The sequence below is a fragment of the Empidonax traillii genome, unplaced genomic scaffold (genome assembly GCF_003031625.1).
Source record: "Empidonax traillii isolate 1590-97213 ecotype Southwest subspecies unplaced genomic scaffold, ASM303162v1 scaffold491:size805508, whole genome shotgun sequence".
Classification (NCBI taxonomy): Eukaryota; Metazoa; Chordata; class Aves; order Passeriformes; family Tyrannidae; genus Empidonax; species Empidonax traillii.
This window is the reverse complement of record NW_020955684.1, coordinates 447463-472468: the sequence shown is the minus strand read 5'-3', so window position 1 is coordinate 472468 and position 25006 is coordinate 447463. Positions and strand designations below refer to the sequence as shown.

The following is a 25006-nucleotide window of genomic DNA, read 5'->3' as shown; positions in this document are numbered from 1 at the left end:
ACCATTATAAAACCTAGTCTTGTCTGATTGTATTGATTTTAATTATTCCACAGACATTTTACAACTTTTTATTATTCTTAGTGGTAGCAGTCCTTTTATCAGAACTGGTGTCTCATTACTTTACCAGCCCTACTCCTGTCTGAACATTCAGCTCCACTCATTAGAAGAAGCATCTGCTATAAACAGCATTAACGAGACACATATGAAGGGATACAACGAGCCATTACCCGCCTGGGTTAATCATTTTAGAGCACAAAGCTGATAACACAGAGTCACCCAGTAAATGCAACTTACAACTACCTTATTCAGACAGTATCTACTATTTCAGAAACAAAGTACTGCAAAAAAGTAAAGTTGTACCTACCTTGTAGCTACTGCTACCACACAACGTACATTTCATCTCAGCAAAGCCAAAAGGCATGATTTTAGTAGTTGGAAATTTGCCCTTTGGATTTCTGTGCCTTATGAATAGATTAGCATTAAGATTATTTACAAGACACCAGAGGTTTGACAACTGTTCCAATAAATATATAGAATTTACACCAAACCAGACAGAATAGCTGCAGAACTCAGTGACTTTTTTAAAAAAAATTTTAATAGTAATAATTTAAAGCACTATGATTTTAGAGGTGGTTCTCCCCAAAACAGAGTGACTTTGCATATAGCATTTTCATATACCCAAATAGCTGGTACAAAGGAAATATTTTACCAAAAAGTGCCAATGCTAAGTGAGCTTCACAGATATTTTAACTTAAAGTTCACTTCTCTAAATCTAAGACGGAAATGTACACATCTTTACACATAGGCAGTTGTAAATGGGAGGGGAGAAGTATTGGTTCACGCTGCATTTTTCCTTTTGGGGCAAACATGCTCCAGAAGCAAAGCTGGAGCGAGAACAAGGAGGAGTGCCCTGATGATTCTTATGGAACAAGGGCCCTGGAAACCAGGTACAGAACAAGCAAGACCACAGCGTAAGAAGAAACTCGTCAAATCAGGACAGACTAAGCAAGGATAAGTAAAGGGACTTTGAACTCAGGGCTCCAAGAGAATGGAGGAGGATGAGTTTTGACCCAAACCATATTCAGAACCCACACATTTACAAAAATATGTAAGATACCAAATGCTCCAATAATTTTCTCCAAAATATTTCATAGTGGAAGTACTTGACAGCAATTCTAATCTATTTTACAATGTTTAGTCAACATAAGATGATAAATAATGCTTTTTTATTTAGGGAAATACTTTTTTCATAAAATTATGGGTAGAAAAATATAACAACTCTAAGATATTAAGAAAACATGAACTGTTCTACCAATTGAAAAAAAACAGCCAAACAACAAGAGGGGAGAGAAAAAAAACCAAACAAACAAACACCACCACAACAATAAAAAAAACAACACAGTTCTTAAACCAGAAGGGTGAAACTCCAGCTCGGGTTGAAATCTAGGAATAACAAACACTTTTGTAGAAAAGTAAAAGTCCTCAAAGAAATTACTGCCACCGTGTATCAGTTAAAACAATGTACAAATAAAGGCTTCAGTCATGAACCCCCTAGAGAAAACTACTGCTGCGGGAATAAAATTCAGGTATTTAACAAGGATGAAATTTAAGAAGTTTGGCTAAGCTGAGCAAATATTGCTATTAACTGCGATGAAGGGGTTTTATTTCAGTGAGAGAGTATAATAGAAAGTTATTAGTTATGCATCTGCTTTTCTCTAAGTCCAATCAGGTCGATGAAACAGTAGCAAAGAGAGAGAACAAAACAAACCAACCAAAAAAAAAACTGCATGCCAGCCTAATAATATTCTAATAGGTTAAGTCTCAACTACTGCACCTAAGCCACAGTTAACAGAATAGCTTCATAGATCTCTGATGACAGGGGCTTCATCTCCAGACAAAGTAAGCATAAATGGGTCTCACTAACTGATGTCTTAATATTAAATTCAGGAAGGTCACGCCTGTCAACACAAGCTTTCAGAATAATTAATGAAAATATGTTTAACTGCATATGGAGTCTGGATTGTTGAAGAACAACTAAATAATTAGAAGCATGTCCAATGTAAAAACTATCACAGCCATTTTTCATTGTTGATTAGGGTACATACCATGCACAGCATCTAAATGTCCGAATAATAGCTCAGGTTTTCATCTTTAATCTCTCTCATTACTTCAGCTCAGTTTCACTGACACTGGATCTTTGTAGCTCCATTTTCTTCTCTGAATATACCTATCAGTCTGTGTATCTCCACAACAACTACAGGTTATTATGTTTTCAAAAAAACTAAAATTACTGTTTAGTTCCTCCTATTTTATTCTTCATCCATTCTGCTTTGTCACAGTTCTAAAACATGGGATAGAATGTTCAAAATTCTGAACATTCCTACAAGAAATTACATGTACATTTTACTTTCTTTCACAAAAGGCAGTTTTCCAGGTGCCCTACTATTTTCTATATAAGTGCTTCAGTACTCAGAATATAGGCATCCCATCTATACATTTGAGTAAGAAAATGAGAATATTCCATAATTTTCCAAATTAATAACATAGGATATGACAAAGCAAGACTCTTCAGGTCCATTTAAGTTGGCTGAGTTCAGTTGTTCAGGCTCAGCAGCTTTTGAAAGCCCTGTACTGCTCTAAGGATATGCCTTGATCTCCCAGCATCACATTGTTGTAACTTCCCACCCTGGGAACGCCTGAACTGCATTACCCGAGTGTTCGTGTGTATACAGCCTGCCAATATTAAGAAGCCAAATAATCCCACCCATTTCTTATGCCATACGGAGTGCAAGTTTACTTTGTCTTTTCACACCATGCTCTGCCCAAGATAATAAACCCTTGAAGCACAAACTCCACAGAGGTGAGACGCTTTAAGGGTTGTTTGGGGGTTTTTTTATAGGAGACAGCTTAATTCTGGCTGAACTGTGCTGAATCCTGACTGACTCCATGTGGAGCCACTTGATAATTCTCCTAAGACACCCAATTGCCCCTATATTTTCCAGGATTTTCAATGTCTAGGATACTCCACTCTATTACTAAAGATAACAAACCTAACAAAATAAAGAACGCACGAAAAACTTTGGAAGACGTCCAATCAGTCCAATCAGGTTGCAGTTTCTTATTAAACAAAAGGCACTCCTACAACGAATGTAAGATGAGGCAAGATAAAACTACCAGCTCTTCAGCCGACGTGAACTACAAGTTTGAACAAAGGATCACAGTACAAATAAAAAACCCTATGAAATTTCCACTACTGCGTGATCTTCTGAAGGATCAATTAGAAATTTTAATTCAGCTTTCATAAATAAAGTCTTCAGCTTAACAAACTCTTACTGCTATTTAAGATTATTCTAAGACCTCGGTGGCAAGTCCTGACTGACAGACAAGCAAGGAAGGGTTAGAGAGAAGAATTACATTTAACAGTCAGTCTGCAGAACAGCTGCTAAAAAGAAACTTGGCCTCAAACTTCAGCAAATGTTGCGTACCAAGACAGAAAAAAAATTCATCTCTGAAGCCAGGTTTTTTGTTATGCTTTGTCCTCTGTACAAGCAAATTCACTTTCCTGAGAAAACACAAACTGTCTACCCAATTTACTGTGTGGTTCTTTTTCATTTAAAATTAACTTACCGAGTGCCGTCTGCTTTCCAGCTAACTTTGTATGGCTTCTGCTCCAAAAATTTAATATTTTGCTTGTCCATGGAAACAGGCTGCGCTCCAGGGAATCCAGACCTAAGAAGAAAGAACCATGTTTATTAATGTTCGGCAATAAATAGTCACACAAGGCAATGCATTTTTTACATTACACTGAAGTCACACCTTGTATCAGCCTTGTTGCAAGGTGAACTCTAAGTTAGAACACCTTCTCCAAATAAGTATTTTGCATGAGAAATCAAATGCCTATCTGATAAGAAAAAGGATGTTTGCTTATGACAAAACACTAAATTATGTGGAACTTCGAGGTATCAACTTTGGAGGAAAAGATATTTGAATTCAAAATTACAGGCACTCGAAGAAATAAAAGCGTCAGAAAGTTAGGAAGCACTGTAAGCAACTCACTGGATCATCAGTTTCAGAAAGGAGACATTAAAGCCAATGTTCTAACTAACATTGGACACAAATTCAAGTTGGAGATAAAAATGAGTATAATACCTAAATATTGAAGTGAAATACCAGTTGTATAAATAAATCTACTGCTTGAGCAAGCACTAAATTTTACACAAATACCTAGACTAGGCTGCATCTGGAATTTGCACAGCAGTAAGTCCTCTGAACACATCTTGTTATCTCAATGGAAAAGCAATTCTAGAATCTTGTTTCTTAACATCAACAGTCGATCATTCCACTTCATAGTACATAATGCAAGACTGTTTCATTGCCAAGTGTGTTTGAGGTTTCCTTTATTTTAGAAACAACCCATTAAAAAACGGTCACATTTTTTCTCATTTTTACAATGAGCTGTCTCCTTCTGCAAAACATAACACTTATTTCTAGATAGTATAAATAAACAAGTTCTAAGTTTTCATACCCTTCCCATCCACAGAATTGCTGACATTTTTGCTGTATTCCTCCTAACTTTGGTTGCGTTGTCACTTGGGTCACACATTTAACTGTTATTCCTTCCAAGAAAATTGCACCCTAAATAAATTAAAAGAAAAAAAATTAATATTTAAGCATTCCTAAAAGCAGATCAAAATGTGTCAATACAAGATTAGGTCTGTTTCTACAACCCTCTTAAGCAATACTAGCTTAAATATTCCTTAAAGATTTATGCATAATAGCAAGATATATCAGCTGAGCTTTGCCAGTAAACTCACAGGTGAGCCATATTATAAACCCAGTAACTGAGTTATTCATGGGAGAAAAAAATAATTAAAATACAAAGGAGGTAAACAGTAAGGGATAGCTAGGTACTTAGATGTTTATGCTGTTTATCTAATACTCTCAACAGAGTTCCCACATCAAACTACAGCATCTGCCTGACTTATTTTTCACTTGTAACTAAAATGTTATTTAAAAATAAAGAACACTAGTATCAGGTATATAAAAGTAAATTGGTCACATAAAGAATTTCCAGGGATTAAGTTAATTATCCTTAGTACACAAAGTATTATATAATAATAAGATAGTGTAAGACATCTATTTGGGGATGAGAATCTGAACCTAAACACTAAATAGTATTGTAAGCCTGGAGCAAATCACTGTACATTAAGGGTCACAAAATTCTTTCTAGCAGAAGCCTCCATAACACCACTTTTACGAGTCTCAAAAAGCATGGCCAAAATGAGTAAACTGGGAACTAAGGAAACAACCGACCTATGAAATGTTAAATAAAATTTCTTAATATATAAATAGTATTTCAAGATTAACAATTCCATGTTTACCCTGATTTATGGAAAGAAAGAGCTGCTCAGTAACAGTAGAGATGTGAGATAAACATACCTAGCTTAGCAATTAGTGAATTAAAGTCCCTGGGAAATTTAGACAAAAGCGGGTTGATTTTTTTTTTTAAACAAGCAGATGAAGATGTTAAGTCCTACTTTTCTCCTTTCAAATGTTTTCAAATAGATATGCTAATTTTATCAGACCTAGATGGTAATTCCAGTATAAGAAGTTCAATTACACATATTTCATCTCCACCTCGGTGATCTACCACATTACATGTCTCAAAGCTCAAGTTTATACTGTAGGGAAAGCAACTGAAAGAATGGAAGTGCTTATGCAGCAGCAAACTTAAATGGCTCTCAGTTGAGCCAGGACAAACTTTTTCACAAAAGAAAAATATAAACAGCAGGTCTGTAACAAAATATTTGTGTAAAAATATATTTACATAATTTTATTCTCAATCTAAACCAGTTTACTGAAGTGGAGTTGTTATCATGAATGCCACAGAAGAAGCCAAGTAGAAATCACAATAGAATACTGAAAATAAAACTCTAAATTAGCTTGTATATTCCAGAAAAATTTGACGTCAAACGGAATAAAAACAAATCCTGCATAACAGAACACATTAAAGCCATCAGGTCTACAAAGCTACAAAATTAAAGATTTCTATTGAGATCCCAAATCAACCAGAATTATTTCAACAGCATCTCAAATAAATTTTCGATGCAGTCTAAGGAGATCAAACCATGACTTTTCACTTGTTGAAGTATGAATCCTGCAAATGAAGATACAAGTATTTTGTGTCTGTTCTCTAAAATACTTGAACCTAGCCTTAACAAATCCAGCTGCATACCGCTGATGAAAGGAACCTTTTAGCCCCCTTTCCTTTCTACTCACTGTGGCAGTCATCTGTTCTACTCTTGAGCAAGTCTAGGAACTAATTTAGCAAAAATAACATCATAAATTAGTAATTTTCTGCCAAATTAGTACCCTAAACTAACTCACCGTGGGGTGACTCAGCACTAGTGCCAGCACAAGGGAAGCAGAAGGAATGCAAGGAGTGCAGGGAAAGTAGGACCACGGTTTTCAGTACAGCCTGCATTTAGTTAAGATTAGCTCAGTCACATCACCAAATGGTATTCTCAGAGCAGCACATCCTAAAGAAATATACTGGTTCATAACCTTAATTACCTTGAGCTCCACAGACTTTCAGCATGTCTCTCAGCCCATATTATTTATCCATGTGGGCACCAGCAGGTGCAACAGCACACAGGTGAGTGGGTGAGGGAGGCAGACAGCTACTCGTGCCTAGCCAGCACATTGTCTGAATTCTGATAAGTGTTTAAGAGCACCATGAAACAAAGGAAGATGGCTGTGCCTTGCTTCTGACAATAACGGCAGAGTGCAATGGCACTACGACTGCTAAGATTAAAGCAAAAGGCCAAGAACAGGAAAGATTTTCCAGAAAAGGAAAAGTCATAAACAAAAAATTCATGCCTGCCATTTGAAAGTGTCTCTCGCAGATTATCTGCTTCAAGTATAATCACTAGCTAAGGCACAGCACTATGAAAACAAGGTGAGTCACTTGGCATTTGTGCTCAGCTAACTTGGCACTCCAGGTTGCATGAGGATATTCCTTGGATAAGGTGCTAAAACTGAGCCAGACCCGGGCAATTTCTGCACCACTGTTCAGCTAACAACCCCTGTGAAAACAGGACATCCGAAAACATGGTGAATATGTGCCAGGGCACTCAGATCCCCAGGAGCAACTCAAGTCCTCAGCACTGCTAATAAGCCAAGAGTTACAATTCCTAAAGGATCCAAGGGAACTACATGCACTTAGTAGTTACACTTTGCACAACCTTCATACCATCTGTACTAATCAAGTTTGCCCCACTTGCCACTGTATTTCTCCACCCCTCACTTCATCTGAAGAAGTGCACTGTGCATCATCTTGTGTTGGTTCAGATCCTGAACACCATCTGGAGGAGTGGGTGAGTGGGAACAGTCCCACACCTTCCTGAACCCAGTGGCTATCACCAGCTACTCAGAGCTGACCAAGTGCCAATATGCTCAGAAACTGACTTCCAGAAGACAAGAAACGTTCCACTGCGTGTCAGGAAGAGATATCTTCTAAAAGAAAGGATGTGAGAGGTAGGGAGCTTAATCAGCTTAGATTTAATACCAACATACAGGACCAAATCACAGTAACTACCTCTAGGCATGTACAAACAAAAGAGACACAACAAAATCACACTGTGACTCAGTAACAAAGTTGATCAACTAATCATTTGGTTTTGGTGATGAAACACAGAATTGGAATTGCTTGCATTTGTCTTGGTTTGTCTTTGATTGTCTTGTCCTCATAGCGAACTCAGAAAACATGGGATAGATGTAACTTCTATAAAACAGACGAGTGACTGTTTCAAAACCAGGTTCAGAGGAGTTAGCATTTCACTAACACAATGGAAAAATTATATTAAGAAGGATCTGCAAGGTCTGGTTTAGGTATAAGATATTTATTTCCCCTAAACTTCCTAGTAGCATATTCTTATTTTTGTGACATCTGTGACTTTAGTAACAGGGATACAGACTGTGATGGTAGCTTAAGAATTCATTGTTACCCTTAGTTTTAAAAATGGGTTGAAAACAACTCAATGCAATTCAGTATAAATGAAGTTATACACTTAATAAAGGGTAAGAAATTATACAAACACAAACTAGTAGATAATTAGAGAAAAAGATATGGAGGCATCAAGAGACCAAAAGCTGAATTAGTATTGTTCTGTCTTGTAAAAGGCAATTATGTTGAGATATATAAACAGAAGTATTTAGCCTTAAGACATATGAAATTATTTTCTCCCTATTAAACCCTACTAGGATGGCCTCTACTAGAGACTTGTGTTCAATTATAGGAACCACAGTCTCAGAAAAACATGATTCAACATGACAGAATACAAAGAATGACAACAAAGATCAGAAGTACAAAAAATACGGACTATGGGGAAAAAGTGAACAAATTAGCATTTAATGTAGAGAAGGAAAGGATATTCATATTCAAGTACATAAAATGGTGTTGCAAAACCAAAAAATAATCTTTTTCCCATATCCATCAAGATGCCCACGGGCAGAAAAATAAGTGCAGGAGTTAACCTTTGCAAAAAAGAGCAGGTTAGGCAGAAAAAAAATGGAGGCACTAATATTTAGAATCAGTTTAATCATTTCCCTCTGTCTCAGAGATGACTACAAGACCAATACACTCAAAATCATGAGGAAAATCATTAACAGCCACTGTCTCTTCCAGACTGTTTGAGATGCCTTCATTCATTTTAGAAGCACTACATATTACATGCTGTACTATGACACGTACATGGGACTAGAGGAGAGGGCATTCCTTAATAAACACTAAAAATTGCATCTGATACCTGAAAAGTACAAAGGCTCTTGCTCAGAATTATAGCTCTTTGTCCTATTTGCAAAATCAAGTATTTTTTTCGTGAGGTGAGATTCCAAGTATCAATTAACAATATTGCTTCGATGCTACGAGCATTAAAGCATGCACTGACAAAGTCAAAAGTGTTTGGATTTCCTGTGCAGCGCCTCAGACTGCAGCAAACAGCTTTCCTGGTACCTGTCAACTGTGTTCAGGCGATGACAAAGGAAACTGTAATGGTTTTATGTTCTTTCTGTAATGCAGGAAAGAATGTCAGGATTTTTTGACATCAAAATAGAAGTTTTACTGAAAGATGTTGCAGTAAAGTTTCTCACATCAAAGTTTCTGAAGTGGACAGCATGCTAACTTCACAGGCTAGCTAGCAGTCGCTTCTGACTATTCATTATCCTAGCAAGATGCCTGGGAGGTGTCGCCTCCTCTACTGCTAAACTTTTCTTCTGTCTCCACAAAGATTTGAGTCAAAATGAAAAAAAATTCAGAGCCCTGCCATCACTACAGCTACCTCTAGTTTGACTCTGCCTATCCCTAAGTGTTTAGAGAAGGAAACAAATCAGAAAGCTGAAAACATCTGCTGCAAGAAATCAATATAATGCTGAAGATTTAGCCCTTTAGACAGTAAAATAAGAATATCTGAGCAAGAGGTATTTACCTGATACTCACTCCCCCTGTAGATGGCACATCTACAGGGAATCACAAATAGATTGTATCCATCTCTACTGAGTTAAGAAGCAGTCCAATCTGCCAGCCAAGAACCATGGTAAAGAATTCTGCCCGCTCCTCCTCTTCGTGTCAAAGAATGTTCCTTCAGAGCTGCAAAACTCAATTATACGAATATGCATATTAAGTAGATGATTCTATATTTCATTAATTCTCTAAATCATAATTCACTTTTAGTTATTAATATGCTTATTCGTATAATTTAGCTTCCAGCTTTCAAAAAAAACTATGGTGGCAGATAAGACAGAGCCTGGGAAGCCAGAATTGTTCCTGTTAAACTGACTGGCTGAGTTTCATACTTGATGAAAAGAGGCTGTCACTGGAATTCATCGTAACATTCAAGTTTCTAATGCATCAAAAGGCACATCAAAAAAACAGCTTTGAGGTTCCAGCCAAAAAAAATTTTTAGACATCAATGTTTTATTGCAAGGCTAATGGAGGCAACTGCCATATCCCTGAATATACTTTTACTATGGTTTTTTACAGTGTGGGAAATTTTTATTCCAGTTGAGGGACAATTTGAGTTTTCAAAGTTCATGTTGTTTCTTTAGACTGGATTTTGTATTCCTTTCAGGCTAACATTTTCCACATTCCATCTGTAAACCATGTTCACCAGCTGCAGTAATAAAAAAATGCTTTTTTGCAGCATATTTCAATATGAGGATTTCCAAGTGTTTGCAAACAAATACATCTCAGTACAAGTAAAACAATTCAGGATTATCAAAAAAAAAAAAAAAATCTATTTTTTCACTCAGAAACAATCTATTTATTTTGCAAATAAAAAGGAGAGTAAGGAATTTGAAGAGAACAGAACCATTAATCTTCAGATGATACAAATATATTCTTTGTACTTGAGTATTAGTTCCATACTATGGTAACTAATTTATTTCATCAAAATTATGCAAATGTATGTCAAAAGTCACAAAAAGTGATCAGTCATATTTCTTATACAGCTAAAACAGCTTTGAAAAAAATAGGATTTCAAAGCTCAAGCCTTGGGATTTTAAGGTCATACTGCTTTTTGCTAATCTAATTCTCAATCCTATAAAATTTCCAGAAGTAAGAATACTTACCAAAATGAGCACTGAATTAAAAAAATTCTGAATTTCTTCCACACAGCTACAAAAAATAATTAAGAGCTGTTTCCATACAACCCCAATAACACTTAATCTCTGAAGACAAACTGAATAATTAAAGAGAGCTTTTACTATTTCAACTCAAACTTAAAAAAAATTGTTATTTTAGAAATTTTTTAAGTCGGTTTTACAACTGGAATAGTTGAAGTGTTGAACATTAAAGTTCAAGGTTTGTATAGGAAACACAGGAAAGCTTGCAATGGCTCTATCAGTTTTTCCCAGTTGGAAAACAATACTTCCAGTTCCCCTTTGCACAAGCAAATAAGTATTAGTAACTGATGAGTACGAGGTTATGACATTATGTTTGGCAATTAAAATACTAAATTCCAAATCAAAATTACCAGTTTTAGGCGTTCTTTTCTCCTCTTGCCAAAGGAAGAGCTTGATGATCCAGGTTCTGACTCTTGGCCTCCAGTTTTACCATTGTCATCGTCCTCCTCTTCGTCTTCATCAAAGCACCATTCTGGCAGCTCTGGTGGTGATGGTGCATCATCTTCATCGCCGTAACGACGAAATAATTCCTTCAAATAGTCACCTTTATAAATACCTGGGGGTCGAGCCTGAGCAAAAGTAGCCACTGCAGCCTCGATACTGTCAAATAAAAATTCAAAATCACTCTGGATGCCTAATTTACATGTTTTAGTCATGTCATGCCTTACCAAAGGTAAGATTTATTGGGCCTGAGAAAACAAGTTCCAAAGTGGTAATTGCAAAAACATCCACTATATTGGAAACATCATTAGATAAGCCTGGTAACAGTTGCTCTTGCACAAGATTCTGCATAACTCTGTAGAGACTGCATATGTTTGTTCTCAGAAGTAACTGCAGCTCACACTGCTTCAACTCCTTATTGTAACTCGCAGTGGTCTGCTGGTCATCTAAGTAACACTTTTATTATTGCTACAGAGAAGGAATGGGTGACACACAGGTACCTACTTAAGGACTGAATGAAGACAAAAAAAAAGACCAAAGAAAAATATCAACAAATGTAATGAAGAAAAACACAAATGCTCAAATTCAAATATGGCTACATTTTTCCCCCCTAAGAATTATCTTTCCTCTCATCAGAGGTTTTGCCACCGTACTGGGAAAAATCATCCCAATCTTTTAAAATTACTTCTCTTTCCAGAAGTTTCTCACAAAAACACTGTCATTCAGAAGCCTTTTACTATGCAGTTAACACTTAATTTTTCAAGTGCTCTAATAAATTGGAGACTGGATCACAAAAAAATTAAAAACTAAAACTAACAGTCAAGCACCTTTACCAGCCAACAGGAAAACTCTAAAAATGTACAACAGCAAGCACAGCACAAAGGGTTTATTGTTGCTATTTCCATATATCCTATGAAAATGCTTAACAGAAAGCATTAGACATAACAAAAAGCATTAGACATAATTCTCTTCCATTTATTATGGCTATGCAGAGCAGTAATGGTCCATGGATCAACACTTAGAAATCTTGCTAAATAAAAGAGAGGAAAAATCACAAAAGGTAGATGCCCTGGTCAGGCTTCTTGACAAGCATGCATCTTAAAACTGGAACATACTATGTGCTGTGAAAAGGTATTTTTTTTTTCAGATAAGAAAATAACCTGCCACTGGAACAAAGGAAGCACATAAGTGAAATGGAAAAGAGAAATTAAATTTAAAATGCAATTTTTTTGTCTGACCTGTAAACTATGGGAAGGAGCCTAGAGCTTTATGAGGCAAAATTGCCAGAATAGACAGAAACACTGCCTAAGAACCAGTAATTGATTCACTCTAGTCTTTGATAAGAGGAGAAAACAAAACATTTTCCAGAGTAAGACTATCAGATGGTCAGTTTAGAAGGAGTTTTCTTCCTTGTTCTGTTTCCTAACTATTTCTTACTCACAAGTTTTCTAACTAATTTCTTACTCACAAGACATTTTTACTTTGCTATCTCAGATTATTTCACATCTCCTGGAATGAATGGGACTGAAAGCACCAAACAAACCAAAAGCAGTGGGGTCTGAAAGATGCTCAGATTTGTTCCATGATGATACGAGAGGAATGCTATAATCTTCTGGAAAAGATGGCAATGAAAGCCAAAAGAGGTGGAAGGGATTTCAAGTACAGAAAACTAGCTGGAAGAAAACAATTTTCCAAGTTCTAGAAACATAGCAGTCTTTGGGTAAAACAAGTTGTTGAAAATCGAATCGAGTAAGGTTTCTAATCACTAGCTGGAGAGCTTTCAGGCTGGGTGACCTTTCTTAAAACTAACTAGAAAATGCACCTCAGTATTTACAATACATCAGCAACACACCTAACATTGTATCTTGAGGAATGTTTAAAATAAGGCACTGTTATTTGTTGATGACGAATCCATCTGTATTCATTCCTCATCAACAAATAACAGTGCCTTATATTAAAGAATGATACAGCAAATTAGATTAATCTTGATAAAATGCTTAGCATTAATTACCACCTTGCCAAAATTCTTTCTTTTGCTGTGGACATTTTTCCCTACCAGGTGATATCTGGATGTTATGTCAAAAAAATCTGACAGAGATGAACAAACTTGATACAATTAACTACCTGAAGCAAAGAAAAAAAAAGTTAAGGCTTTTCCCACAGAGGTTTGAAAATAGAGATTGCATAAAGCAGGAGATTCAAACAGATTCAAGTGCATTTCCTCTTCAAAACAAAGGACCAATTCTAATTACTGCATGCTGCTTTTAAATTGCTAGATTAAAAGCATCCAAATTTGCTAGTTCATAAGAAAAACTAGAACCATACTATAAAGATATCTATGTTTGTGTCTGCTTCCCAAACTCACCAGGGATTCTACAAAGATTCTGTCAGCCACTGCTAACAGTGTTGTGTCTCCATTATTCCAACATCTTCATTCCAAGTTTACTAACAGACAGCAATGACCCAGCTCTTTGCAAACAGTTTGCATGTGCATGCCAAGAACCAAATAACTGTATGTCCAGACATAAGAATAAGCTGCAACAGGTGCAGAATTTTCTTCCCTTAAAGGACCACACATGAGAAATATCATCAGAATGCTTAAGGGGCTTGTTATGAAACGTGACTTTCACAGGAAGCTGTCAACAAGGAAACAATGTTCCGTGAATCCTATCCAACTTGAAAAAGCCATGTCCACCAGCACAGTACAGGCATTGTTCTGCTTTTTTACGACAGTGTTGTTTGAAAAGCATAACTATTCCATATAAAGGCATCAACATTTTTAAAAGACAGAAAAAACAGGTAAGTCTGCACAGAAGCACACTGTAGACTTTGGTCAAAAAAAAAAGCTGGAAACAAGGACTTTGTCTGCCCTTGATCCTTCAGAAGTATGTTGCTCTAGCTAATCTCTTCAGATTCCAAAAAATAATCAAAAAAAAAGCCTACATGCAAACCTACATGAAAAGGATGAAAAAGTAAGGGAAATAACCTTTCAGGCATCTCTGAACTCTACATTCTTACTCAAAATGTGGGACAGGTCAAGCAGAAGAGATACAATACAATAAATGCACTACTAAAAGCCCAGGCACAGCAGGTACTGCTGACCTTTGACCTACCAGACCTTGCTTGATCACAACAGGTTAAGTACCAAGGGATATGAAAAATGTTAATATGGGCTGTTTGCTCAAGATTATTAAGCAGTGAATATAACATATAGTGAATACATTAGGATAGCTGTCAAGACAATGAGTGAAACATACTGAAGATGCCTTCAGTCACTCTCCACAAATCCTTAGGAATTAACATTCAAATTTACCTCCAGTCCAACTTCTCAACCAAAAAGGCACAGATCAGAAATCCAGTTCTATTGAAACCATGTGTACAATGGACACCTAGACAAGATAAGAGAAGGGCATAATCACTTGCAAACAGTTTTAACAAACATGAGTTAATAGCACAAGCGTGGTTGTGGATCCTTCCACCTTCATCTGTAACATTAAAGGGTTATCTCCCTTCCCATTATGGCAGCACAGACCACATAAGGCACATAAGCCTACAAAGGCAGTTTATTACATTCTGTCTGCAAATTAGCAGCAACAAGAGTACAGGATACTTCAGTTTATCCCAATCAAGAGCACTAAGTTAATGTAACTGAAATATGGCTAATATAGATAAGATTCACAAATCTGCTCAAATGTTTATCAAAAGGCAATACAATCAGATTCAATATTTGTGCTTTCAGTGGATTCAACAAGCATGACATTCATGTCACACTATCAGGCAGAAAAATCATATCCAGATTACCCTACCTCAAACTTGAAAGCAGTGCCAATAGACCACAATTCTGTCTCAAATTTGCTACCACCATGCTAACATCAGACTTCTTAATTAAAAAAAAAAAAAAAACTACAAAAATAAAACTATACAACAGCACCTTGAATTACTTATCTTTTCAATGTAAGAAAAAAAGAATTAAGTCTTCAGCCTCTATTTTACTGAATTCATCCCCCAGTGAGAGGAGGGATGCCCTGTCAAAAGCACTGGAAATTTTTTTTTCCTCAAGGCAACAGCACCACCTAGTGATAAAGAGACCAGCCTGAAAATTTGTGCTATTAAAAATGTCTTGAGGGATTCAGGTAAAATGTTGCCTCTTTTTCCTACTGAATTTTAAATTATAAATATCATTACAGTTTCCACTAACAGCAATCTCAATTATTCTTAACATACCCCAGAATCATAGAATCGTTTAGGTTGGAAAAGACCCTTAAGTTCATTGAATTCAACCACTGGCCCGGCACTGCCAATTCCACCACCAAATCATGTCCCTAAATGCCACATCTACACAGCTTTCAAATACCTCCAGGGATGGGGACCCAACCACTTCCCTGGGCAGTGTGTTCCAATGCTTGAAAATGTCACCTTTTGGTGAAGAAATTTTTCCTAATATCCAACCTAAACCTATTTTTTTTTAAACCAGAGATCCAAAAAAAAAAAAAACAAACCAAAAACAAACAAAAAAACCAAACAAAACAAAAAACAACACCTACAAAGAGTAGAGTGATAAAACCCAGAAACTTTAAATGGGTAAGCAGAAGCATGTATCAACTGTAGCAGGATCAGATTTCATGCCTGCCCCACCAACCTTTCCTTCTTAATAAAGCAAGGCAAAAATTACTACGAATTTCCTGATTTCATCCCTTCTAACCATTTAAAAATATTAAAAACTGTGCAACTTGCATAAAATTGAATTAATTTTAGCTTCATTACGGAATTTTGTTTTAGCAGTTATTTCTCCTTTGTTTTCTGCTGAAGCAAAATTTTTGCATTTTGCTTCCTTAAGGTTGGCAGGCATACTCCAGTCCTTCAGGCTGAAAAAATAGTTTCCATCCTATATTGTTATAGCTGAATAGAAAATTTGGATCACTTATCACTCACATTTCAGTTTCTTTTGCTATCTAATCTTGACACCAGGAAGGAAATTGCACAGAATTGCCATCAATAAGTCCTGCAGCTGTTACTGCTACCAAGAAGGTTAAGTCAATAATTTTATACACGTGACAAAGATAAGCATCTCAGCAATGAGACCAGTGGCTTGGAAGGGAAAGGTTACATAGGGTGCAGTAGCAGCACTGCTGTAGATTGCTTTCACTTCTGATAAAAACATCCTCCACACCAGTCCCTCTGATGCTCTATCAGAGGACACAAGTGTCCCAAACCAGAAATTTCAGTAGTTCATAGAAGGCAAACAGAAAGTCCCAACATTTCTCTTTTACTAGGAAAGTCTAAATCACATGTTATTCAAAAGCTTAGTCAACATATTATTTTTTCCTTGACTCTTGGTTTTTTTTTTTTTCCATAAAAGTGAAACGTCTACCTGATAGAAAAACATTTCAAAATTCATCGAGGTCAGAAAGTTATTGAGTCAACACTGAAAACGGCACTTTATAAGTTGAAGTACCTGTTAAATGTGTTTGCTATTTATAGGATATCACCATGCTACCCATCCTCCATATAACTGCTGACCATAACCAACATTTTAAGTTCTGCAGTATTATTGGGGATCAAATGGAAGAATTATGAGAGGAGGGTGATAAATGAGGAGCTGCTAAATGAGAGTGCACCAGAACCTGAAATATTGTTGGTGACTAATCCCACTCAGCCTCATTTAGCAGATTCTCATTTTTCATATCACATAGTTGCATTACAGTTCAGAGAAGAAATTACAGGTCTCAAATTTAAATTGCATTCTGTGTGAAATAAAGAAATAAGAAAGTACCTAAAAGAAACTTATGTGAAAAAAATACACGCCCATATTAAATCTCTCAAGCACTGAAAAAAAAAATGATTCTCAGTGGTATCTTGGGACAAAACAAGAAACAACAAATACAAATTGAAACACAATAAATTCTGTTTAAACATGAGAAAAAAACACCTGTATATTTTAAGGGTTAGCAAATACTGCAAAACGTTGCCAGATGATGATGTGGAGTCTCCAACCTTGAAGGCTTGAGCAAGCCACTTTAGTTGGTCATATTCTAAGGAAGGGAAGCTGACTAGCTGATTTCCACAGGTCCCTTCTAACAACTTCAGCTGAAACTGTGATTCTCTACAAATCCTAAACTGCATGAACATACCAGCTTAATTTACCGAGTTCTTAGCAATGACAACTACACAAACAACTGTCCCATGTACTCCTAAGTCACACAGACACTCAGACTCAGGAAGGCTGCAAAATTATCATCCAAGAGGACTCAGGAAAACACTCATTCTGATCTGGAAACTCATCTGCAAAGTAATTTCCTGTGTCTGACAGTTTGCTGATAGAGCTGAACATCAATATGCTTAACAGACATCAGAGTAAAATGGTTTTACCTAAAACTAGAAGCAATACAAATTAAGCTGAGAACTTATTTCTCTCTGGGTAAAAAAAAAGTACCCTTCAAACATTCAAATATTCACTGCAAGCCAGTATATCACAGAAGAAAAAACTTAGCCTAATATCTACTACCAGTTTTGTGAGATTTACTGAAGAATCTCTGACAATTCAGCTGCCAAATATGACTTCAAGTAACCCAGATCATCAAATGTCAACACAGTACCTGCATTTGTATCAGTAGAAGTTAAAAACCACAATGCAAGTATCATGTATTTGTAGACAGTTCTTGAGCCTCTAAATTTTTCTGCATTAAGTCAATAACTGTAATCAAAGTGATGGATGCAGAAACATACTATTTCTGCAAAAATCAGAAACATACTAGTTTCTGCAGTAGAAGCAATCAAATCTAGTATGCATAGACATTGTAGGGAGGAATTTCCTATGCTCAGACTTTTAAGAATAAGAGACTGCAATTATGAGTAAATACGAAATAAACTAAGAGTAAAAACTAACAACGGATATAGGATGGATATAATAAGATGTACCTATAAGCTCTGAGGGATTCTTATCACTGAAGTGTTCACATACACGGATAAATGTTTCTGTATTCTCTGGTGTAGGGCACTCACCATGCCTGAAAAACACAGGAATACACAGATCAGAAGACAACTGGGGGAAAGGGAAGAAGAGAAAAAAAAATTATTTTCTTCAATGTGATCTTTCAAATTAAAAGCCAAAGAAAGGCACAGAAAGTGCGTACAACTTACCCTTTACACTGGAGCTTTATGTATTTAATTCCCTCTTTCTCTATATCATTCCTATCATAGAATCTAGTGGTGTTGGTCAAGTCTACCAGTAAGCCCATTTTAACCTTAAAAAAAGCAAAAAGTTAAAACCAAACTTATATACATGTTCTATATATCAATGGGTAAACACTAAACAGTTAATAACATCCAAATTAAAAGCAAGCACAGGCTACATTTGTAAGTTCAAAAATTCTTGAATATTGTATTTGTTCGTAAAATCTGTATTTTACCACCATCACAGACATCTGTGTTTCTCTGCGAAAGCTGGTGTCTAAATTAGCACTAGCCATTGATTCAAAAACTTCAGTTTTCAATTATTCTAAATAAGAAAGATCTGCAAACAGCAGGAAAATCTCCAGTAAAGAATTATTTTAACATGCTAAAAAGACAAACAAGGTGGAATCAGGTACTCTTATGCTTTAACTAGAGCAATATTAAGCACTGGCAGAGTCAAGGTACCACAAGAAAAATTAACTACTGACACATATTATATATAAGCACTCTCAGAAAAAATAACCCATTTTAATTTACCCATTTATTAGAGTGAAAAACAATGCAAAACAATGAACACATTTTCAAGTTTAAAACAAAAATTCCCTAAATTCTCAGAAACATCTTATTTAAAGCTAAAATGCAAAACAACAAAGATCTTGTCAGTAATTATGGTGGCAGCGTCAACCACTCAGAAGTTACAATGTACCTGAATCCAGGCTCCCTTGCTACTTTAATGTGATCCCTTGTGCATTAACTTACTTTTTTAGTGTTTGGGTTTCACGGCTTTTAAAGACCCTTGTGGAAGTTACTAAGTTTTTAAAAAGAATTACAGAAAGCAGAAATTCCACTGGGTGGCACAAAACACAAAGAGACCATGGGCAAAGCATATTCTACTGATCCTTGGTCCAAACAAAAATTCCACCAACGATAAGCTCCCAGTATTACCGAGCAAAACCAGCTCACTAAACACACCTGTGCACTGAAAGGATTCCTGGTTTTCTGTCTTACAAATGCAAGCAATTGCTTTTGGTCAAAATGCTCAGTGTCCTGCTTTCAAGCAGGATTTTCCACAGCTTTGTCTTTTTTATAGATCCATCAACAGTGCACTTAAAAATACATTAAAGCTGAAGCACATTACATATGAAAAATTCATAGAAGAATACTCCACCTTCAATATATTTAAAACTCCAGCATATACTCAAACCCAGGATTTTGATCAAGTTTTATTTACCCTACGGTCAACAGACTGGCAACAATTCAGCAGTGCAGTTGGAAGAATTACAAAGTAAAACAGTGCTTTCACACAGTTCGGAAAAAGTAAATTCCAATTATAACAAGAATACAGTTCAGAAACAGTTGTTACACATAAATACATTGTTCAGTAGACCCCTAAGGGAAAACTTCCAATTATCTACAGAGATAAATGTATTCAAAGTTCTGATTATATACTTCGGTAATACTTATTACTTTCATATTACTTTTATTTATCAAATATTAAAAAGCATCATGATGTTACGTTAACAGTATTAAGCATTTGAAAAGTAATATCCAAATCAGTTCTGAATTTCTCCTTCTTTACTTTAGCTTTGTATACTGTATTCAGAATACTTTATTTACTTTTATTACTGTGTTTTGCAGAAATGCAAACTACCCCAGAAGGGGGCCCACCTGAAAACAATGTTGCATCACCTGAAACTTCAAATATATAGTTTCAACCAAGCTGCTAAATATACAGACTGATAGCATCCTAGCCAGGATTAATTTTGTAGGAAGTATACAAAAACCAATTAATTCAATTATTACGTTCCTCCTTCTACGTTCTCTACAGCATTTTGCAAATATCTCCAATACTATTTAATTCAGGACTGTAGGACTTCTGGAGTGCTCTTCTTCTGCCATTATTATGAATCATTTCAATCACAGACAACTGAAGATTTTGTCAGGTGGCACTATTCCTCACACATTTCATGGAGCACAAAATCAAAGAGGCATCCAGTGTAATTTATCCAAAGCTTTAAAAGCATGTATGGCATATAGAGCACATAAGGCCTGAAAGTAGTTTTCTTGCTCTACAGAAAGCATAAACATTTTCTCTCTCAGTCCATGGGACTGGTTGCACTTAACACACTACAATTTAGAGAGTGCAAGGCACAAGAAAATGATAAAGAAATTTCTAAAAAGCAGGTGGATTATGTAACATACCAAAGTATACAGCTAGGATTTTCAAAAAATTAATACAAAAAACCACTGGTACCACAGGAAACAAAATAAAAGCCTTCCTCCTCACTTTCTCACATTCCAGCTAATCATGCCTTATGCATGTGCTCTTCTGCTGCTGTGCAACTAAATGGGCTTAACGAGGTTCCCCCGTATGGCCACAAAAGTTTCTCTTTAGACACTGGAAATTGAAAACATCCTCCCCAGGAAGGAAAGAGCATACTACAACACACTGAATGATCTCCAGTTTCAGGATTTTTTTTCTTGCATTTCTTACTTGAGGACAATAGTTTAGATCACTGACTGAATTTATCTGCAAAAATAAAAATGTGGCTGAAATATGACAAGTAGTTTTCCTAACAGGAATTCTATAACTTGACTATACTAATTGCCCAAACATCCTTTTGAGCTAACTAATGTCCTAGCTCTTTGTGACAGAAACAAAACTACCTTTATAAAGCATAAAATGTACTAACCTACCTACTCAAGAAAGAAATTAAAAAATAAAAATCATTCACACAGTCACAAATTGCTCCTGTAATTTTTTGAGACCATTAAGATACAATGTATCTGGCAATCAGAAGAAAAATGGGGCTGCCATGCCTAATCAAATGAATTTCTAACATTGAGATTTTCAGCAACCAGCTCCATGAGAAAAGGAGGAATCACATAGGAAGCTTGTTAGAGAAAGTTTTGTCCAGATACATGAGCTGAACCTGTACCTTCAAAAATCTGTGGTAACAGCAATATCTCGCTGGTACCAAAATTCAGTCTGAAGTCTTATTTGGGAGATAAGTTACACGGACTCAAGTAATACCCAGTTTTCCAAAGTGATTCATTCTCCAAAGTATTAGGAGTAAAGCCCACTGCAGTAAAATGATGAGAACCAAGTACAGTGAGTTATTTTTGCCTTGGGAAAATCCACTTTTTGAGGTCGCCTCAATTTCACATTTATTTCATTGCTGACTTGTTGGTAAACTGCTATTCTACAAACACAGCACTCCAGTAACCCACTACATATCTTGGCAAATAAAAAATCATATGTTTTCAAATAGCAAACATTCAGTAACAGTACCAGGGTTCAATACAATATAATAGATTTGATGAGAACAGAGAGTTTGAGAGAAATTTTATGTTCTGCATGTTAATCAAAATTACCAAAATATAAGTGGGGATCCTCATGCTACTAATTTTGATATCAGATTCTAATAATCTGACGTCACTCAAGACATGATGAATTTGTAGCATTGCAACAGAACTGACAGATGTGACAAGTGGAAAGGCCACATATGAAGTGGCTTCTTTTTCCGGTGGCAAATTACTGACAAAGCCAACATTTATAAATTCTGAGTAGGTCTCTAAAGTTCTCTATAACATTGAAATATACGCAGAATTTTAAATTCCTTTAAACCATGCGTAAAGTCGGTTTGAGAAAATTTCTAGAGATGCCTATTAAAGCCGGTCAGAGTCAAAAACAGCATAATGCACAAAAGAGGAACTCAAGTAGAATTAAAACATGTAGATCCAAGAATTCTAACAAAAAAAAATCCTACCAGTTCAAGCACCTGAGAACAAGCACGTATGTTTCACTGGTAGTACCTTATTATCACATTACTGCACAGGTACTTCTACTCTGCTTCACAGAGTAGTTCACCACCTACTTCATACATAAGCCTAAGTAAGATTCATAAAATGAGGATTCCCATCTTTTAGTCTACCTGATTTTTCTGATGTTCAAGGTCTGATACTGTTAAGCAAATTCAGAATTAACTTAGATCAACAGCAAAAAATAATGAAAAAAAAAACAGGAAAAAAGGTCACTTGCATTTATAAAACACACAGTCAAAACAAATGCTGCTAAACTTCTATATAAAAGTTAAATAAACTGATAAAAAAGAATTAGGTGGTAGGCCTTTCTTTACCTGGTAGGCTCAAAATCCCATTTCCCACATCTCCAGATGCACTGGACTGTGCACAACATTTCAGAGATCTACATGAAAGGCTGGAAAGATCCTGTTCCCCACCTTTACTGTCACAGTTGTGCTACAGTGCAGAACAACAAGCAAGCTGAAGTACTCAGACAGAAATGGGCAAAACAGAGAATGAAGAAATAAGCCAGAAGCACAACTCTGTAACCCAATGATGGAGGCATCCACCCACCTTCCTGGGTCCCAATCCATGCTCCTAAAGTTTTTTCCTATTTATGCAATTTTTTTTTTCCAAGAAGTCACTGAATAAAATTCATAAATTGTTTTCTTCTATAGTTGAGCCTGATGCGTTAGATACCATAAAGCATTCTAGACATCAAAAGAAGAAAATTTTGCATGGAAACTACAGGAGAGTTCAATGAAGTTATCCCTTCACTTTTAAATGCATTCACTCCTATAAGCAAAATCACAACATATCCACACACAAGGGTCATCTATAAAACTACAAACTCAGACCACCTGAATTTTGACAATAACATCTCTCCAAGATGCAACAGTTATAACAGAGAAGAGTGAGATTCTTGCTACTAATACATGAGTGAAGTGTGCACAATTTGTATGAGAAAGGCTTTTCATAAATCACAGGGAAAACCTCAAAATGTATACAAAAAAAATTTTCTGTAGACATATCCCAAAGAAAGCCATCAACCACTTTTGTCTTAAATCTGAGAAGCAACACTTGAATAAACATTAATAATGAAAGTAATGTTTCAACTACTAGAAACTTTACCTTCAGACTCTTCAAGTAGTTGGATAACATACTCGGGTGAAAACGATTTTCTTCAGCAACCTGTTCATCATATCTTGGTCCTAACATTGTCTTCAAAGGTAAAAACTTCCCTGTGAAAGATAATCAAATTTTATAGTATTTTATACATACTCAAGTACGTACACTTACAACTTAGCAATTTCAAAGCAACATGCTGAACAGATTTAGAGGTAAACCCTCAATAAAAAATAATGGCAGGAAAAGTATTAGCAGCAGCTGAACTGGAATATATTTTAGTTGAGTTCTCAGAATTCACAAGTTTAGAAGCTTAAAGGAAACACAGGTCAGTTCATCTAAAACTGAGTAACTCAACATTTTTAGCTAACTTTTAATGTGATTTAAGCTGTGGAACTACAACGCACAGAATACAGAGAATTTAAACTCAGTACAGACAAAAAAATATGTAAGTGGCATTTAAATGACAGTTTGTCACCCAACCAAGATTGCTGCAAACTGCTCAAGAACATCTGTGCACTACAGATCTTTCTGACATCTTTCTACACTTGCTCCTTAGGCTTGTTGGAAGAGTCCTGCAGCCCTCTCCAACCTTCTGTCTCAAATATAACACTTACATGTGCTTCAGACATCAGGGAAGCTACAAGCTGCAACTAAAACTTGAGCTGAAGTAGTACTTACCAGATTACATCCATCACTCCCTAGATTTTTTTTTAATACCCTCTTGATTTAAGGAAAACAAAACTACACAGAATGAAAAGACACTAAAACATCCATTGTTTTCAGCTAGAAATCAAGGTCTGAGAGAGAAGCTCACTAGTTTTGTAAAAATAGAAAATGCATACCATTTCTACTACATGAGGTTTCTCTATTCAATCAAGTTCAAGTTTGGTGTAGCCTTAATTTCTATCAAATGCCCTATACAGTCTCAAATAAGCATTTACCTTCCATGAAAGAGATATTATAAACTACAAAAGACAGACAGATAATATGAAAAGTAGGAAGTTTTATGCAACTTGTTAGGTCAGGTTTGATGTTCATGAGTAACATGAGAAACACCATCACTGTTACACTTGTCTGAGACCCTTCCAAACTTGACAGTTAAAAGGAAAGTTATTCAGTCATACAGTCAACATACACATTAAATGGTAATAAATTATAGTCACTTCAACTTGTTTGACTGTTGGAAAAAACTTTCACTTTACTGCCCTTTTCCAACAGTTGCCTTTTATTCCAACAGTTACACACCCATACCCTGGTAAAGGCTGTTGGGTTGGCTACCTCCCCTCCATTTCCCCATTTCCTCAACTATCCCATTTTCTTGCTTCTTTGTGTTCCTTGTCCCTTTCAACACTATCATTCAGATTCTCTCTCTATTAACCCTTCTACTCTAACTTGTAATCTTTATCTATACAGATTGATTATGCAAATCCTAATTTTAGATGATCTTAATGCAAAAATCTATCATCACCATAAGTTTTGCAAAACATCATGCTTGAAAGTTTTTTAACTTCGCCACTTGTCACACCCATACTACACCCACTCGTCCATTACAGAACACGAAGAATGCAACTAAACTTTTTTAGCCAAGAATCATAGAATAGATTGGGTTGGAAAAGACCTCCAAGATCATCAAGTCCAACCCCTGATCCAACTCCAATTACTATATCATGGCACTAAGGGCCATATCCAATCTCTGCTTAAAAACCTCCAGGGATGGTGAATCCACCACCTCTCTGGGTAGGCTGTTCCAATGCCTGCTTACCCTCTCTGTAAAGAATTT

At 36.0% G+C, this 25006-nt stretch overlaps 1 protein-coding gene across 3 annotated transcripts in view; it reads right to left on the bottom strand.

Annotated features, from left to right (window-relative positions):
* Positions 1–25006, bottom strand: part of RNGTT (RNA guanylyltransferase and 5'-phosphatase) — a 179630-nt gene that overhangs the window by 148911 nt on the left and 5713 nt on the right. For all 3 annotated transcript variants that reach the window (XM_027896281.1, XM_027896283.1, XM_027896282.1), the window contains exons 2-8: positions 23230–23339; positions 18262–18365; positions 18040–18128; positions 14435–14510; positions 11031–11280; positions 4526–4635; positions 3628–3729 (exon numbers count right to left, since the gene is read on the bottom strand). In XM_027896281.1, coding sequence (XP_027752082.1) covers positions 3628–3729; positions 4526–4635; positions 11031–11280; positions 14435–14510; positions 18040–18128; positions 18262–18365; positions 23230–23339 — 841 coding nt within the window. The remainder of the gene's footprint in view (positions 1–3627; positions 3730–4525; positions 4636–11030; positions 11281–14434; positions 14511–18039; positions 18129–18261; positions 18366–23229; positions 23340–25006) is intronic.